Source organism: Amphiprion ocellaris, chromosome 15 (genome assembly GCF_022539595.1).
Source record: "Amphiprion ocellaris isolate individual 3 ecotype Okinawa chromosome 15, ASM2253959v1, whole genome shotgun sequence".
NCBI classification, from domain to species: Eukaryota; Metazoa; Chordata; class Actinopteri; family Pomacentridae; genus Amphiprion; species Amphiprion ocellaris.
Window position 1 is genome coordinate 28262555 of NC_072780.1, and position 16701 is coordinate 28279255.

At 40.7% G+C, this 16701-nt stretch overlaps 1 protein-coding gene across 4 annotated transcripts; it reads right to left on the reverse strand.

The window, feature by feature from the left end:
- Window positions 1-33: 33 nt before the first annotated feature.
- brd2a (bromodomain containing 2a) lies at window positions 34-12529 on the reverse strand. Of its 4 annotated transcripts, none has more exons than XM_055017856.1 (12): window positions 12284-12529; window positions 6877-7180; window positions 6508-6645; window positions 6066-6216; window positions 5709-5908; window positions 5067-5597; window positions 3992-4120; window positions 3659-3850; window positions 3270-3532; window positions 2730-3049; window positions 2352-2480; window positions 34-2074 (listed from the first exon to the last, which is right to left on the reverse strand). In XM_055017856.1, the coding sequence occupies exons 2-12, from the start codon at window positions 7153-7155 to the stop codon at window positions 1947-1949; spliced, it is 2460 nt and encodes an 819-aa protein (XP_054873831.1). In that variant the 5' UTR covers window positions 7156-7180; window positions 12284-12529; the 3' UTR covers window positions 34-1946. The 4 variants fall into 4 exon arrangements, with proteins under 4 accessions (XP_054873831.1, XP_054873830.1, XP_054873832.1 ...); XM_055017855.1 differs by lacking the exon at window positions 12284-12529 and adding an exon at window positions 11988-12277; XM_055017857.1 differs by lacking the exon at window positions 12284-12529 and adding an exon at window positions 10366-11981 and having other exon boundaries at window positions 6877-7187.
- Window positions 12530-16701: the final 4172 nt, after the last annotated feature.

Consider the following 16701-nt stretch of genomic DNA (forward strand, 5'->3'; position numbering starts at 1 on the left):
AATCTGTAAATGAAATATTCCCACAGTCAGTGAAAAGATGAACATGTGTCTGTTTATTTATGTACAGATGTTCAGATGAAATGATGGAGTACAGAGGCATTTAGATTCCTGACAAACTTCAGAAGAGTAAAACCGACAACTGGAGGATTTTGTCTTAAAAAATCTTTGCAGGACAAAAAAAAAATCTAAGTTACTGAAGAAAAAACAAAAACATGCTCAAAGATCGAGACTGTAAAATATGTACACTTCTACAATCCTGACAGTTAATCTGTGCATAATTCATAAACTTCCACTTAAAACCTTTCAGGATTACGAGAAAAGTGTCTCCTTTCAGATTCCTCCTGAATAAATAATCAGTTGCAGACAAACAACAGTCCAATCTCAAGTCACAGGCGATTTTAGAAAAACCAAAAAGAAACACAGCTCACCTAAAAATCACAAAATTGTTTAGTAGTACCACCAAAACAAACAGTGCATCATTAATACTCACAACATTAAACCATCTTCTGTTCACTGGATCCCAAAACTCAATAAGCCACTTCCATGTTTTCACTGACTTTCTTTAAAAACAAACTGTTTAGAGAAAATCTCACCAACAGCAGCCGGTAAGAATTTCCCATCCTGGTGTTACTAAAGTTTCTAATCACACAAATAAGTAAACAAAACCCAGCTAATACACAAGATCAAACTTTGAGCTGCCACAGATCTCAAAGGCCAAATAGTTTTAAAGACAAAGCAGTGTTGCTTTTGTGACACCAGAAGTGGAGGATTTAACCCAAAATGTTTCCTACTTGAATCAAATACTGAACATAAGAAACAGCAAAACCTTTTCTTTGTAACGTGGAGTCAAATGTTTTGAGACTGAAGTTAAACAGTAAAAGAAATCCAAAAACCAGGATGTTATTTGGGCACGGGTGAGTGGACGAGACGCGTCCTCACAATTTATTAGCAGATTGGTCACAAGAAGAAAAAAAAGCAACATGTTTACAGAGAAATGGATGAAAAAGACAGCCGACAACAGAAATATTTACGTACAAACTGCAACTACGTCACATTTCTGTACAGTGGCCGACCCTGTGTGAGGGTACATGAGGACACAGGGATGCAGGGAAGTCGTACATGAGTATGCAGATGTCTGTCAGCTCCTCTGTATTGCATGCATTCTGTATTCTACTGAACCAAGGTGCTTCTGTGTGCAGACAGATTTTCAACGCCTGCGTCAAAACAATGAGGAACTTCACAAGGCTGCACTTGTGGTGCCGGATCTCACACTCGCGCATGTGCATGCAAACACATACGTGACACATTCATACAAACACACACACACGCACAGACACACAGAAACACATTTCCCCTCTTCATCACTCCAGAAAAAAACTAAACAAAAACTAAAACACATCTCCGCCCACACCAGTTCGATCGTTCCCACAATGAGGGAATAAATTAGCTCCATAAAATGCTTCTTTATAAAAGAAAATAGATATTTATATAACTGTACACCTTATCTATACAGCATAAAGACAGGGAGCACGCTAAGAAGGGAAATTATCTCCAGAAGTGAGACAGATTCTGGCTCTAGCACCCTTATCCCTCCAACGTATGATCTTCTCCTGCATGTACAGGAGATGGAGCGTCCCTCACTCCACCCAGCGAGGCCGGTTCTCCAGAGAACAGCAGGACTTCACACTGAGTCTCCTCTATTCCTCCGTTCACATCCATCCTCAGGGTTTCTGTGTGCAGGTCTGGATGAATGAGCTGAGCGCAGGGAAAGCCCCATCTCTCTCTTTCTCGGTTTGACAAGTTGAGTCGGCCAGTTTGTGCTGGTCTGGTCTGATCCGCCCTGCGGCTCCGTCGTCAGCAGCTCTACTACAGTTCAGTCCACTCGGTGGGAACAGAAACTCCCAGGGTTCCTCACATGACCCCTTAGTAAGGAAACGGTCCAACGCTCAGCCGGAGTCTGAGTCGCTTGTGTCTGAGGATGAGGACGATGAGGAGGATGAAGAGGAGTCCGATGAGGAGCTACTGGCGCTGAGGCGTGACGGCTGGGTGTGGGCTTCAGTTGCAGGTTTCTCTGCTGGAAAAGCAAACGACAACGTCAACATGTGCTGCACAACCGGCTTTTGATTCATATAATGTACCTGAGGTAAACAAAAACTATTTACGCACTAAATATTGTTTTCAGCAGTTCACTGCATGATAATAAATAATAAATTTGGATATGTTTCTGTCAAAATGTTAGTTTTACGTGTGAACAAATCACATCTTGATAGTCCATCGTATTCCCCAACATCCACACACTTTAAATTAGCATTACTGTTAAATAACACTGTAAAGCAGAATGCAGGACTTACGTTTGGTCTTCGGAGGCTTCTTTCCAGAGTTGAGTTGACCACTGACATCCATCAGCCTTCTCTCCAGCTCCATTTGTTTCTCCAGAGCAAGTTCTTCCCGGGACTTGCCAGCACTGTTCTTTTTATTTGCTGCAGAAACACAGACAAGTCCTATTATCACTCAGTGGGGTACAGTGTGATACATGTGAACATGTCGAGGCTGCTGAGCTCAGGTGCTCTGTGTAGTTAGAAGGCCTCATAAAGACTCAGCATAAAGTCTGTTTCTGACTAATTAAAGACTCATGAGACATTAGCAATAACATGAACATTTAAATAAAAAAGTCAGCACAAGATTGCCTGATCATGGAGCACTAAAAACAAAATCCAACAAATACTAACCATATGGCTTTCGAGGTTTCTTCCTCAGACACGTCATGACGTATCTCTCCAGCTCCCTCAGCGTCGACGGCTTCAGCGTCTCAAAGTCTATCTCGATCTCCTCGGGGTTGGTGTCTCGCAGCGACGGTTCCCGGGACTGGATGATGTAAACGACGCGGCCCAGCTTCTCACCAGGCAGCTTGTTGATGTCCAGGCTGAGCTGACGCTTCTCATCATACGACATGGGTGCCGTCTCCTCCTCTTCATCGGAGTCAAAATGACTCACTATGGGCTCGTGGACCGGCTGAGGCACGTTAAACGTCATGCCGCCCTTTTTGGATCTGGTGAAACACAGGAGAAACTGTTAGCAGATGACTGAGGGAAGGTCGACTCATGAAGTGGCAGCAAAACAGGATCATGGTCATGAAAGTCTGTAATGGAATCTCACAGATACTCATTTTAAATTACAGTAACATCCAAACTTTTCAACATCTTCCAGCTCATGCAGCATGAACAACACACTTTCAGTTCCTACACCATCCAGTAGGTGTCACTACTCACTTGTTCTTGTTGTTCTTCTTGCTCGGTGCTTTCTTTATTGGCATTACTGGACAGCTCACACCTCGGTTGCTCTTAGGTTTTGGAGTCTTGGTGATTTTGGGGGTCTTGGGCGGCTTAATAGGCGGTGGTTCCTCCTCCACCTTCCGATGTTTCTCTTTTTCTACTTTTTTCTTCTTTTTCTTGTCCTTCTTCTCTTTCTTTTTCTTGGGTTTGACAATGGGGCCCTGGGAGAGCGCCGTGAGCTGCTCGTGTACAGCTTTTAGCTGAAGGGAGACAGAAAAACAGAAAAGCCACAGCAAAATTAGCACATTATATTAGGATTAGTGCCAGCATCAGCTTGGAAGTGAACGTCTTCCTTGATTCCTGCTCTGATGTGTGTTAATGCGAACCTGTTCCTGCAGCTCTGCCAGACGGTTTGCCCTCTCCTCCTCAGAGTCGGAGCTGGGGCTGCTCTCGCTCTCCTCGCTTTCACTGCTCAGCTCGCTCTCAGATGAGGACGAAGAGGAGGAGGAGGAAGATGAGGAGCTAGGTGGTGCTGGAGGCTCGTCTGGCATCTTAGCAAAGCAGAACTCAAACACATCCTAGAAGGAGAAAACAGTACGTGAGTCAAGCAGTAATGATTTAAGGGTTAGGGTGAGAGGGACTGAGAATTATAGAATGTAATTGTGATTATTCAGAAACTACAATAATAATAAATCAGATCACTTAAACAAATGCAATACCTGGAGTTTTCTGGCCATGGCCACCACATCATGATCTGGAGGGTTGTACTTATAGCAGTTGGAGAACATCAGTCTAACATCAGCGGAGAACTGCTGGGAGTCACGATACTCTCTGCTGTCCATCTTCCGCTAAAGAAAATAACAGAACAACACATTTTAAACAAATACTAAACCTAAAAGTTAAAGAAAGGCATCAGCCTCACTATGAGCTGTAAGTGACCTTTTAAGGAAACGGTACATTCAAATTTGGTCACATCTTAGGGTGAAACATTGTTTTCAATCACAGAAATGAATGTGAAAGAAATTAAATGAGGGCTGCATAGGATGTAGGGGGTTACCGCAAAAAGTTCTCTGCCTCCCACAAAATGTCACAGGAGAAAGATTATTCATGTTAGACAATAATGCCGAGCACTTGATCCAACAATGTTTGAGCTTTGTTGTCCCTTCATGGAGGAAGGGCACATCTTGAGCTTCCAGACACTCAGCAGCACAGATGATTTCATCATCATCACTCTAAAAATGGCCATCACAGAAGCGAGACTTTAGTTTAGGAAATAGAGAGAAGTCAGACGGTGCAGGTCGGTGAGTAAGGTCCATGAGGCAACAGTTCAGAACCTCGTTTAGCTGTTTCTGAAACCTGAGCTGTGTGAACAGGCTCATTGTCCTGCAGCAACTGCACATTGTTTCTAAGTTTTCCAATCCTTCTTTTTTCTTGATTGCTTTAAACATTTCAGTGTTTGTGGACAGTGATATACAGCTTTATAATATACAGTTTTTCCCCCAAAACGCTCCTTGTTTCTGGGAGAGGCAGAGAACTTTTTGAAGTATCCTTGTACATGACCATAACTGATCAACTACCTACACTTTCCATCCAACTTCCATCTTTTAAAAAGTTAAATCATTCAGTAAAAAGTGCAGCCTATAGTTTAAGGGGACATAAAGTAATGATGTGCCACAGAATTACTACTGTAACTGCAATTCACTGCAGCAGAACTACAAAACTGTTAACATCCTGCTTTTGTTCATCCATTTTAAGAAATGCAGACACGTGTGCATATATCCGTAACACAAGTACCTTGATAGTACTGAGGTCCATGGGCTGCTTAATGATGTCGTGGTAGTCATGAAGGCCGAGCGTTGTGGCATCCACAGGCTTGTAAAACGGCCAAGCGTATGCCGCATGCTTCTTGGACAGCAGCTCCTTCAGGACGCCGTTGCAGTAGCGCAGCTGCGGGCTCAGCTTGCTGCGTCGCACTGGCGGTGGCAGAATGGAATCTGGTAAATCCTTCTTAGGAGGCTTGATGGGTCGTCCGCTCACTCCTCTCCTGCTCGCCGCTGTTGCTTTGGTACCCACAATCATTGCTCCACGGCCCATCCCCATGCTCATACCCATCCCCATTCCCATTCCCATGCCCTGGCCCAGGGTGAGGCCTGGGTTCATCCCCATGCTGGAGCTGTGGTCCACCCCCAGAGACGTGAGGGTGAGCGGGGAGTCGTGCCCACCTCCCATCCCCAGGCTTATGCCACTGACACCCATAGTGCTCATGATGGGCATGGCTACAGTGGTTGGGGTGGTTGTGTCTGCTTTCCGCTTCACACCTTTTTTCTGTAAATGAAGAGAAGAAAAGGGAGGGTAGGTCAGAAAGATGTGTTTCCACTGGGAAAGCTTTTGTCAATATTATAACTCAATGACACAATGATAAATATTGATCAGTACCTTAGCAGTGGGCTGTGTAGGAGGCAGGCCTGTAATAGTGGGGATGCTCTGTTCAGGTGGAAGTGTAAGGGGCAGGCTTTTACTCAAAAGAGTCTGTGGAGGAGTAGAGAGGATGGAGTCTGGTGTCTCCGGGGTGGGAGGAGAGTACACTGACTGGGAGACAGCTGGGACTTGATGAGCTGTTGTGATTCCTCCAGAGACTGAGAGAGAGAAAAAAGGAAGAAAAAATAAACATTTAACAAACCAATGTGTGCTCATAACAGTGTATAAACTTGACTTTAATAAAAAAACATTCTGCATAAACTGTAGATACGATGACTGCAGACTTAACGTTGTGTGCTTGCAGGTAGTGCTCACCTGTGTTACTTCTGCCTTTTCTGCCAGGTTTTACTGTTTTGCTCCGTGGAGTGGGAGGGGGCAGTTCTAACTCATCCTGAGGCATCTGAGCCACTTTCTGCAGGAACGCCTTCTCCAGCGACTGAGCCATCAATACTATGTCATCTGTTGGCTGCAAACGAGGAAATATGGACAAAAAGGTTACAACAGCTGACAGATCAAGTTCTAATCAGTTGACATAATTAATATACTTCTTACAAGCAACAATACAGTAACTAAAAGGAAATTTTAATCTGTACTTCATTACATTTTACAAAATAATGGCTGCAATTTCAGATTTTTGCATTAGAAATTTAATGAAACACAAAAGGATTCACATGCTTCAAGCTGGCATGGGATGTCATCATGTTACGATAATATCAGGCTCACAAAATCCTAAACATATTCACATACTAAAGCTTACCTTGTTATAAATGTAGCAGTTGGTAAACATGGTGTTGAAGTCCTGCATGCACTCACTGGCACTGCGGTAGTAGTTGTTTTCTAATCTCTTTTTAATAGTGCCCATGTCCATGGGATTTTTGATGATCTTATGGTAGTCCTGTGGAAAAAGGAACACTTTCAGGACAAGAAACAATGGTGCACTACATCCCATAATTACTATTTTTAATGTGGAAAATGCCATCTAAAATAGCTTTTGTATTACTCTCTAATCGAGTCAGCCAACATTAGGGTTTGTGGGGAAAAAAAACTGTCGTTTACAGAAATAACAATCATTTCTCTACACAAAAAATGTTTAAGGTCCACGTAATCTCTTGATATTCACACTTACAGGCAGGCTGAGCTTGGCAGCATCTACAGGTTCATGGAAGGGCCAGGCGAAGTGGTGCCTCCACAACGACTTGAGCAGGACTTTCTGTAGGAACTGAAGTTGGTTGGTCATCCTCCCCTGCCGGCTGGGGTCTTTCACTGGGGGCTGTGGGGGTCCCGAAGGAACCATCTGAGTCAGGGGTGGCAACCCAGGACTCTCAAAGCCCTCATACAGCAGTGACGGTTTTCGGATGCGTTTTCCAGCTGCGCCAGAGCCGTGGTCCATTGTGACTCCCAACATACCAATCTCAACCCCGACATGGGAGCTGTAGAAAACACAGGTGAAAAAATTTTGAAAATCAATACACTACCTTGACATGAGTCTCTAAAATGATGCAAACCCCAACATTTAAAACATATTTACTTTTCTCCCATTCTGTACATGGTTTGTTCCTTACATCAGCAAAAGTCATTAAATTGTTGACTAAACTACCATGACATCAATTCTTGAAGCTGAGACTTGCAACAGTAGAAGCTCTAGAGATCCAAAAATGTGTATGTTACCAAGGAATGCTATTGTGAAGCAAAGACGAATCTCACTTTTTGTTTTAAATAGGGTAGATTTGCCCCCTGTATTGCATGTTCCAACTAACTGGACCTTAAATTACAAGTAGTATTTGTCTCCCAGTATTAACAGAAACGGTTATGATTAATATTCTGCCCCATAAATCTTTCATATGAATTAATATGAATACGAATTATGTTGACATAATAGCATTCCCTTGTTGACACACAAGTCATTTCTTCAAACTTAATTAATCCTGCTTATCATACTACACACTAATAAGCATACAGTATAGAGTAAATCCCTTCATAAGACATTTACAGTCAGTCACAGTCTATACATTACTCAGCATACAGTCTGACTTGAAATATACTCCTGACAAATGAGCCCTCCCACTCCTAGAACAAGCATGACTCCCTCTTCCTCCTCTGTACATCTGTCCATCTCACCAATTACACACTCACTCCACCCCATTGTCATGTAAAAAAAATAAAAGGATTGTGGGTGGAGTTTCAGCTGCCATGTTACAGTAGTGACTGGACAATTCTTTTATTTTTAACATAAATGCCTTTAATATGCCCAGATACGTACAATATTGTCTGAAACTGATTCACTGCCAGTCATTCATTAGCTATGCTGCTGACCTCAGAATTTCTAAGTAAACATCCAGTGCTTATGGTGTTGTACACATACACTGGTGACATTAGGAACACTAAAGTGTTGTTAGTTACAACTTGTAGTTAGTTTTCAGAGGACAAGACACTTTCTCTTCAGAATGAAGGTCTGCTCTGTATACATAAATGTGGTTTCACTAGTTGAGTCAGCAGACAGACAACCTCTCAGTTACAACTACATTTTAATACCACAGATAAAAAAAATGTTTATGGTATCTGGTCTTTCATGAAAGGAGTCCGTCTAGAGAACAATAACACTTCTCTTCACGCCTAGGATGATGATCTTTCTTTAAACACAGTGTTGACCTGACTTACCATTGTGCCTCCATGTATCTTTAATCATGTCCACAGGTGCAAACTGCAAACAATACCCTTACCCCTGTCCAACACAAGAGCTGCATTCAGCCATGTGTGACAGCCACAGGTAATCAAATAAAAGTACAGACACTGGACTTAAGATGCAGTCTGTGCAATTTAGAGTCCTGTCACTTAACAATGCAAACATTTCTTGCAGTCTGCATGTCCATCAAAATACCTAATCCTAATTTTAGAAAAAAAATTGTGAAATGAACCCCTTGATGCTGGACTGTGGGGTATTCCATTTATTACTTAATTAGAATCGCTGGAATGCCATAAATGTTGTGATGTCAGATATGATGCCGCTGCTTTGGAGATAACCAGGTACCCATTTCTGGAGACATAGAACTCTGTAAACTAGTGCATTTAACAACTGAAAAAGAATTGCAGCAGAGGTAACTCTGGTTTAAGCGAATCCAAGTGTCCTCTCTTCCATCAGCAATTGCATTAATGCACCGTAAACAATCTCCACCTGCTCACATTTTAGGTGCAAAAAAAGCATGCCCTATTGTACAGTTAAGATTTGTCTCACATTAGGTGTATCTCGTCTGTGTGACCTTGAAGCAACTGATGCAAATAGTATTACTTTTGCATGTTTGCATCATTAGGTAGGTGTACAACAATATATCCTTGGAATATTTTAGCAATGACCCACTCTACATTAACATACAAAACAAAAAATAAATTGGGGTGTATTATCAGAGTGTCGATGTAGTATGAGCTGGTTACAAGCTAGAAATGTTGAAAAACACAATGTTTTGCTCATGGTAAAGCAAGCTTTCTTGAATGATACAACTTTTGGAAACACATTTGACAGTTAGTGTACTTTATTATTAAAAAAGGAAAGTAATCATGTACATAATATTAGCAACACTAAACAAAAATAATGTTAGCTGTAAAATTGGAAGAGAAAATGTGATATAAGCGACCCATTAAAGGAATAAAAATTTTCTGATTGAAAAAGATTCTGATTAAGTACCATGGCAAAAAAATAAATACAACCTCGTGTGTAACTTTTACCATAATAAAAGCAGCTACCTTGTCTGGGTTGAGTGACACTGCACATTGTAACCAGGCAACCGACCGCCAACACACATGGACAGTCGGACCTTTAACAGGAGTTAAAAGTGACAATGACTACTCTGCTCTTAAACTTTAACAGACAACCCCGAGTGTGTCTGGTATACCTGCCTTTGTCTCTGATAAAGAACACATTGATGGTAAGACTAGCAAAGAAGCGGAGCTAGCCGTTGTGCTACAACGCAATGTCGTTGTACCGGTGATGACAACAACCCGACCGTCACATGTCTACAAAAACAAACCGGCGAAACAAGCACAAATACCAAAGTGGTAGCGGTCCTATGCCATGTTTACGTATTAACAACAACACTGATCTTGCTCAGCTTGTGTTGTTCTATGGTGGTGTCGCCCTCCCGAAAAAATGAACCGGTAAGACTAAAAGCTACCAATGGTTCTAGCGTACCTTTTATCAGATCAAACCAAAACATACGCTGATGCATATACAAGGGAAGACGTTTCCCGTACCAAACAGTGGACGACCTACTGTCACGCATGTCTTGAGCAAGGCTTTGGTCTGTGAAGCTAATGCTAGCAATGCTAACACCAACTGCCAGGCAGCGGGAGAGAGCGGCCAAAGGCAAAAGCGCTCCGAAGATGGCGCCGGCGTAGCGCGATCAACAGTCGCAGCTTGTTCTAAACCACCAAAATATTATTGTTGCACTACATAAAAGTCGCTTCTAATCCCTGTTACGACACGATAAGCTTCTTCCTCTGGCATATTCAGCGTCCATTTCGCTCTTCCAATGGTATTACAGCAAAACACAAGCTGCCAGCATTGATATTTTGAAAAAAATAATGACAATTGTTTAAAATATCCCCTCGGATGGAAAGCTGAGAGTCAATTTTACCGATAGATACCTGTCAAAGGGCGGGTTAACAGCCATATCCATCAGGATGGATCCGGATTCTGTTTTTAGCTAGACTCAAACCAGGATCCGTCTCTGTTGGGTCAGATGTCTCCGCTCCCCGCCACAGCAAAGTCCTTCTACTCTGCTTCGTTGAAATGGCGACGATGCGACTACACCCGGCTCTTTATAGACCAATCTCTCACCCTATTGGATGGGCTACCTCGGAAAGTCCCCGCCTTTCCAGTTTCTATTGAATGTTCATGATGTCTGTCAATCTTGCCACACCCCTAGACACTGAAACTCCACCGCCCGTCTTTCGGACCAACCTATTCGCATGTTCTTTCTGTCCGTCAAGGAAACTGCAGAATGTTATTGGTCCTGCCGTTCCTGTATTATAGATATGCTGCCTGTAACTGGCTCCGCCATATAATCCTCCACAAAAAGCGAGGGCAACGAAGCCGCCCAGCTCCTAATCATATTACATTACGTCAACGTGTGCAAAGCGACGACGTCGATTGGTCTAAACCGCTGCAACGCGGGCTTCCAGTGTAAATACCAGGAAGCCGATTGGTTCTTCCAGTCAATCACGCGGACCCCAGAAGAGACAAGAGCCTCTCCCCACGCGCTCTCCCTGCTTACCAGAATATCCGCATTTCTGCCTTTCATGAGAGGCGCACGGTCGCCATCTTTAAGCATCGACACACAGTCCATTATAACCGAATTATTAACAAGAAACAAGCCAAAACAGCGAGCAAAACATTCAAGACGCCTCATATTTCGCTTACAAACCCACATTGAAATGATTATGCATAATCTGCTGCAGGGAGAGACAACCATTTTGAAAACAAAGCCAGACAAACGAGGCCCTCATGGCCCACTGCCTGTAAAGTTGTTAAAGAGCACACAAAGCCTACATTTAATTAAATTTAAAACGGTGATGCTGTAGGTCACATTTTGTTTAACGTTCAATAACACCCAGCAATAGCCACTTAAAAAGACCACACCTAGCAGAGCCACAGGAGCTGCCAACTATCCACTTAATGACACAGCAGTTTTTTTCACTAACCTCAGACGACATTTGATCAAAAATAAAGGTCCAACCCAAATAATTACACAATTATATTAGCGAATAGGGCGAAATGTAGTAAAATAAAATATTAGTTTAAAATACAAGTACCAACCTGACCTTTGTGTGTCTACACAACAGATTCAATCCAAAATATCTTTAAAAAAACAAGCTAACAACATTACCAACTTAATCAACCTTAACAAAAACTCTTTAAAAACCGAGACCGAAATTCAACAAGAACAAAATGATTATCTAACCAATGGCGCCCATCCCCCACACCAAGGTTACAAATTCCCTACAATGTCACTCAAATAAATCATGGTTAGTAACGCTAGATCTTCACAATATTAAATATTACTAAACTTTTTAAAGTCTAACCTTGTGAAAAAAAAATAAGTTAAACAAAATTGTATTATTTTTAAAAAATGGCATTTAAATTACCCAAAACAAAAATAAATATTTTCAAAGCATGACATCAAAGTCTCGAGCTTAAATGAACACAAATGTCGAATGGTAAATCCAATCAAAGTAATGCGAAACCTTTCTTCAAATAATCTTCTTGTCTTCCACCTCGATACTTTTTAACCAACCCTCAAACATGTCCGCCTTCTTCCCCCATTCCCTGCGCCGGGTGGGGGAGGGGAGTCATGTGATGAAATAAGCCCGTTCATCAAACTTGAACACGTGGCATTCCGCAAAAAACGCAACAAAACGTATCCAAAGCGCGTCCCTTCTCATGAAAACACCACCTCCATATCCATATCCTGTGATACATACACAGAAATAGGCTCACATTTGAGGATAAAGTTGACCAAATATCCGAACAAAGGACATACTTTCCGCTGGATTTGGATCGCTCCGATTGGTCAGGCTTGACCACGTGACAAAAAAAACCCTGATCGCAGTATTATTGATTGTGCCGTTTCCCGAACTTCCTTAACTGTGATCCGTGTGTGACCGCAATAATCCACAGCTTATGTGTCTCAGTTTGTGTCGGAGGTGACAGAAATGTCTGTTTTCTCCAGATGACGATTCCAGTCGATCTGTGTCTGTGTTGCGACATGAAGCACGGCGCATGCGTACATCCCCTGAAGACGCACTGCCAACAAGACACTGATCTAAGAGCAGTTTTTCTTTTTTTTCCTTTTTTTAAAGATAAATGCTGAGTATTCCCTGGAAAAGGAGGTGGGATTCGGCTGCAGAGGAACCCATGAGCGCAGTTTCCACATTTAAGCAGGAAGAAGTGGATAAACAGAAGCATCGGGATTTTTTTGCAGGATGCTTTTGATTCAAATAGGCTTATCAGACATGAATTATTTTATTTCATGTTTGACCATTTACAGAAAAAACTACTTTGAATTATTTTCGTGGATGAAACTATGCCATTCCAATGAACTTATCCTGCAATTTCCTAAAGACTGAACTCTGAAAGTTTTTTTCATAAATAATTAAGAATAATTTATCAAGGAGGCAATCAAAACGTACAAAAATGTGACAATTAAAGTCACAGCATAAATGTCAAATTAACCAATTTTACACTCAAGAAACTTTTAAATGAAGACCATGAAAACTAAATTTCACGGAATAAGTAACTCCAAATGCCAAGGTTTTGAATGAAGCTTTATAGTTCCATTAAATAATAGTCTTTATTTGCTTAATTTCTGCATTTAATCAAACATGTGATGTAGAGTACTTATATGAGTGACAGCTAACTAAGTGATTTCACTTAAACAAGCTTTTTTTCTATTCTTAAATATAAATCTTATTCACCTTGAAAATTATAAATAGGTTTCATTGATAAACCTGTTTCTGATGAGCTCTGAGTCAGCATTATTTGTATAATGTTACCTTGAAGTTGTCACATGACAGCTTGTTGTTTTTTTGGGGTTTTTTAAGGGATGTGGAGATGCATAACAGCATCAGTTTTAATACAAAATTCAATGCTTGGGGATACATTTAAAATGGAGTTCTTCAAAGCCATAAGGTCAAGGTACAGTATAGTATTTCATCTGTCTGCTCACCGACACAGAACAGCCTGGAGATTCTCACAGATGTTACTGAAATCTGTAGACTGTGGCATAAACTGCATAAATTGTTAAAGTGTTAAATTTGCCATCGTGAATGTCAGTAATTTTCATTGCGCTGCTGACATCAGGGTGGTTAATTTCGTAGGGCTGTCAGTCATGTGACCCAGGTCTGTTTAGAGAATATTGGTGCATATAAATGTTTGTGTTGTTGGCTTGAGTATTTATGGGAAGTGATCCACAAATAAAAAACACAGATTGGACTGTATGCATGAATATATATCACGGACATATTTATATCTTGATAGATGAGACTGATTTATTATTATGTATATTTTTTATATTCGATATTCTTTTATAAAAGAAAATAAATAAATAAAACAAACATTCATATTTCTTATCATTGTTTGAGCAATTTCTGTGTTCTCTTAAAACAGATGGTTAAAAATAATATGGGTGAAACGAACATTGGTGGTCATTCACTGATCTGTAAATAGAATAACTTACAGAGAAAAACTAGCATCCATAATCTAATTATGGATAGTCTATGGACCATATTTATGCTAAAGCTGCTCCTTATTTACTTGTCTGCACACATCTGGGATACATTTCTCTGCAGTTGCATTCTTACTCGTCATAATTCTTATTGCAGATATCCAAAATATTTTTTATCCAGTCATAATACTAAAGTTGGATATCCCAAACTGCATTTTTACCAGAATGTTCTTGATAAATTAGATAATACATATCTAAAATACGCCTTAATTCAGGATATCTGAAAATAAAATTAGGACTAATAACAATGGAATTGTAGACATATGAAACTGGGTAGTTCATTCTGGCTCTCAAAATTAAAACAGTGAAAATACAATACACACAAATGACAGAAGTGATGTCATTTGTCACAATGACGCTGTGTTCAGCTAAAATAATGAGAAAAATCACCATTGTTGATTTGAGGAATGTTTAGTTTGACTAGATAGCATTCCTATGTTTGTAATAGATATCCACTCAAGCTGTTAAAATGGGCACTTATACTTTTAAAGGATTTCTAGATATCTTAAATTTAGTTCTGATTAGTGCAATGAAACTTGTATTGCAATGCCTACAAACAATGTTAATGTGTATATTTTTAATTGTCATATTGACAAGCAACAATAAAAATTTGTAGGAGATATGGCTTAAAATGTAAATAAAGATAGAAGTGTGGTTTAGTTACACAAAACAAGTTTCCAACAACATTCCTGCTTTTTCTGGGAAGCTGGGATCTGACTTGAACATCCAGAAGAAGCCATGAAGGCAGACGAGGTGGAGGGAGGGAGCGGCTGGAGGATTACGTCAGAATCAGCCTCCTCTGACTCATCAGCAGTGCTCGCTCTCTCTCTCTCACACACACACACACACACACACACACACACACACACACACACACACACACACACACACACACACACACACACACTCTGTCTCCCTCCCTCTGTTTTTCTGGCTGCATCATCTTGTCACATGATGACAATCAGTCTAGAAATGGTTGCCAAGGAAGTGTTCCCCTTCACTACGGCCCTGAGTCATAGGGTTTCACAAATCTACAGTAAACTGATTCCGTATTGACGGTCAAACTCCAGCATCACAGATTGCTTTTATGCTGTTTGCATAAACCTCTAGTCATAAATAGACTGCAACAAATTAAACGTTTTCTTGGTGATGCGTATTTTGTGCAGTTGAAGTGTTTGCACAACTCTGTACATCCAGGACTCTGCCTCAGTCTGTTCACTTCGTCTCATTGTGGCCGACAAGCCTTCCTTAGCAACAGCAGTTCTTTTGACAACTGATGTAAGCAGCAGTGTTTGGATACAGAAAGACACTGTGCATTTAAGGTTCCTGTTCAGTAATGCTGATATCGCTTCAACATCACATTCTCTCACAACATTTGTCAGCTGCAAACAGACTTTCATGTTCCCCACACCCTTACTATGTCAACACTGTGACTCACATTATCTGTTTTCATAAAATTAAATTGAACATGGTCTCAGTATTTTGCACAAGCATGCTGACTTTTCCATCTCCAGCTTTTTAATTTGCATCCTAATGTGTTGTTTTCTTTTAAAAGCCTATGCCCCCAAAAAATCTCATTGTGTCTCGTTATTACTGTATGTCTAGCTTTTCTTTTTCCACTTTTCAAACAGTATTATTGAGTAATTTCTTTCAGGGGGAAAAAAAAACATTTTACCCAATATTTTCCTTCCATGTTGTTAATTTTTTTTGACTGCATTTTTGGGATAAGCAGCCGAAATTGGTACCAAACAAGCAGTAGTGGGGAGTATTATTATTAGATATAAATATTTAACAGTCACATTACATGACAATGAAGTAAAGACAACAGAGTACCTCTGTTTGTGTCTGAACAATGGTTTTGGTAACAAACTGCTTCCTTTGTCATAAACGACATTGCTGCATGTGATGTTTGTGTTTGCAGAGTATTGTCCATTTCACATGATGTGCTACACATTAGAGATGAATTATTTTAGATGAGAACTATTTCACATATAAAAAGGTAGTTTTAAGGTAGTTTTTTTTTTTTTGCTAATATAGTGTCATATTATTAATCTCATTTTAAACGTATTGTTTTCTTCGAGTGCAATATACAGTGCTGTGAAAAAGTATTTGCCCCCAACAGATATCTTCAGTTTTGGCATATTTGTCACACTTTAATGTTTCAGATCATCAAGTTAATTTTGATATAAGGCAAAGATAAGCCAAGAGAACATAAAATGCAGTTTCAAAATGAGGGTTTGATTTATTAAAAGAAAAATGCTGTGCAGCCCTGCCTTGCCCTATGTGAAAAAGTAATTGCCCCCTTAGCTACCAATCTACCAAATGACCCAATTCATTTGGTAATTGGGTTCAGTTTCACCAGCCACACCTACGTATTCCTGCCAGCCTTGTTGAATCTAAACATCACTTAAATAGAACCCGTCTGGCACTGTCAAGTACCTAATGGGTCTCAAAAAGCAGCACACAATGCCACGTTCTAATGCAATTCAGGAACAGATGCAAAACAAAGTCACTGACATTTATCAATCTGGAAATATTAACAAAGCCATTGCTTAGGCTCTTGGACTCCAGAGAACTACAGTGAGAGACATTATCCACAAATGGAGAAACATGGAACAGTGGTGGACCTTCCCCTGAGTGGCCGGTCTACCAACATTTCTCAAAGAGCATGTTGA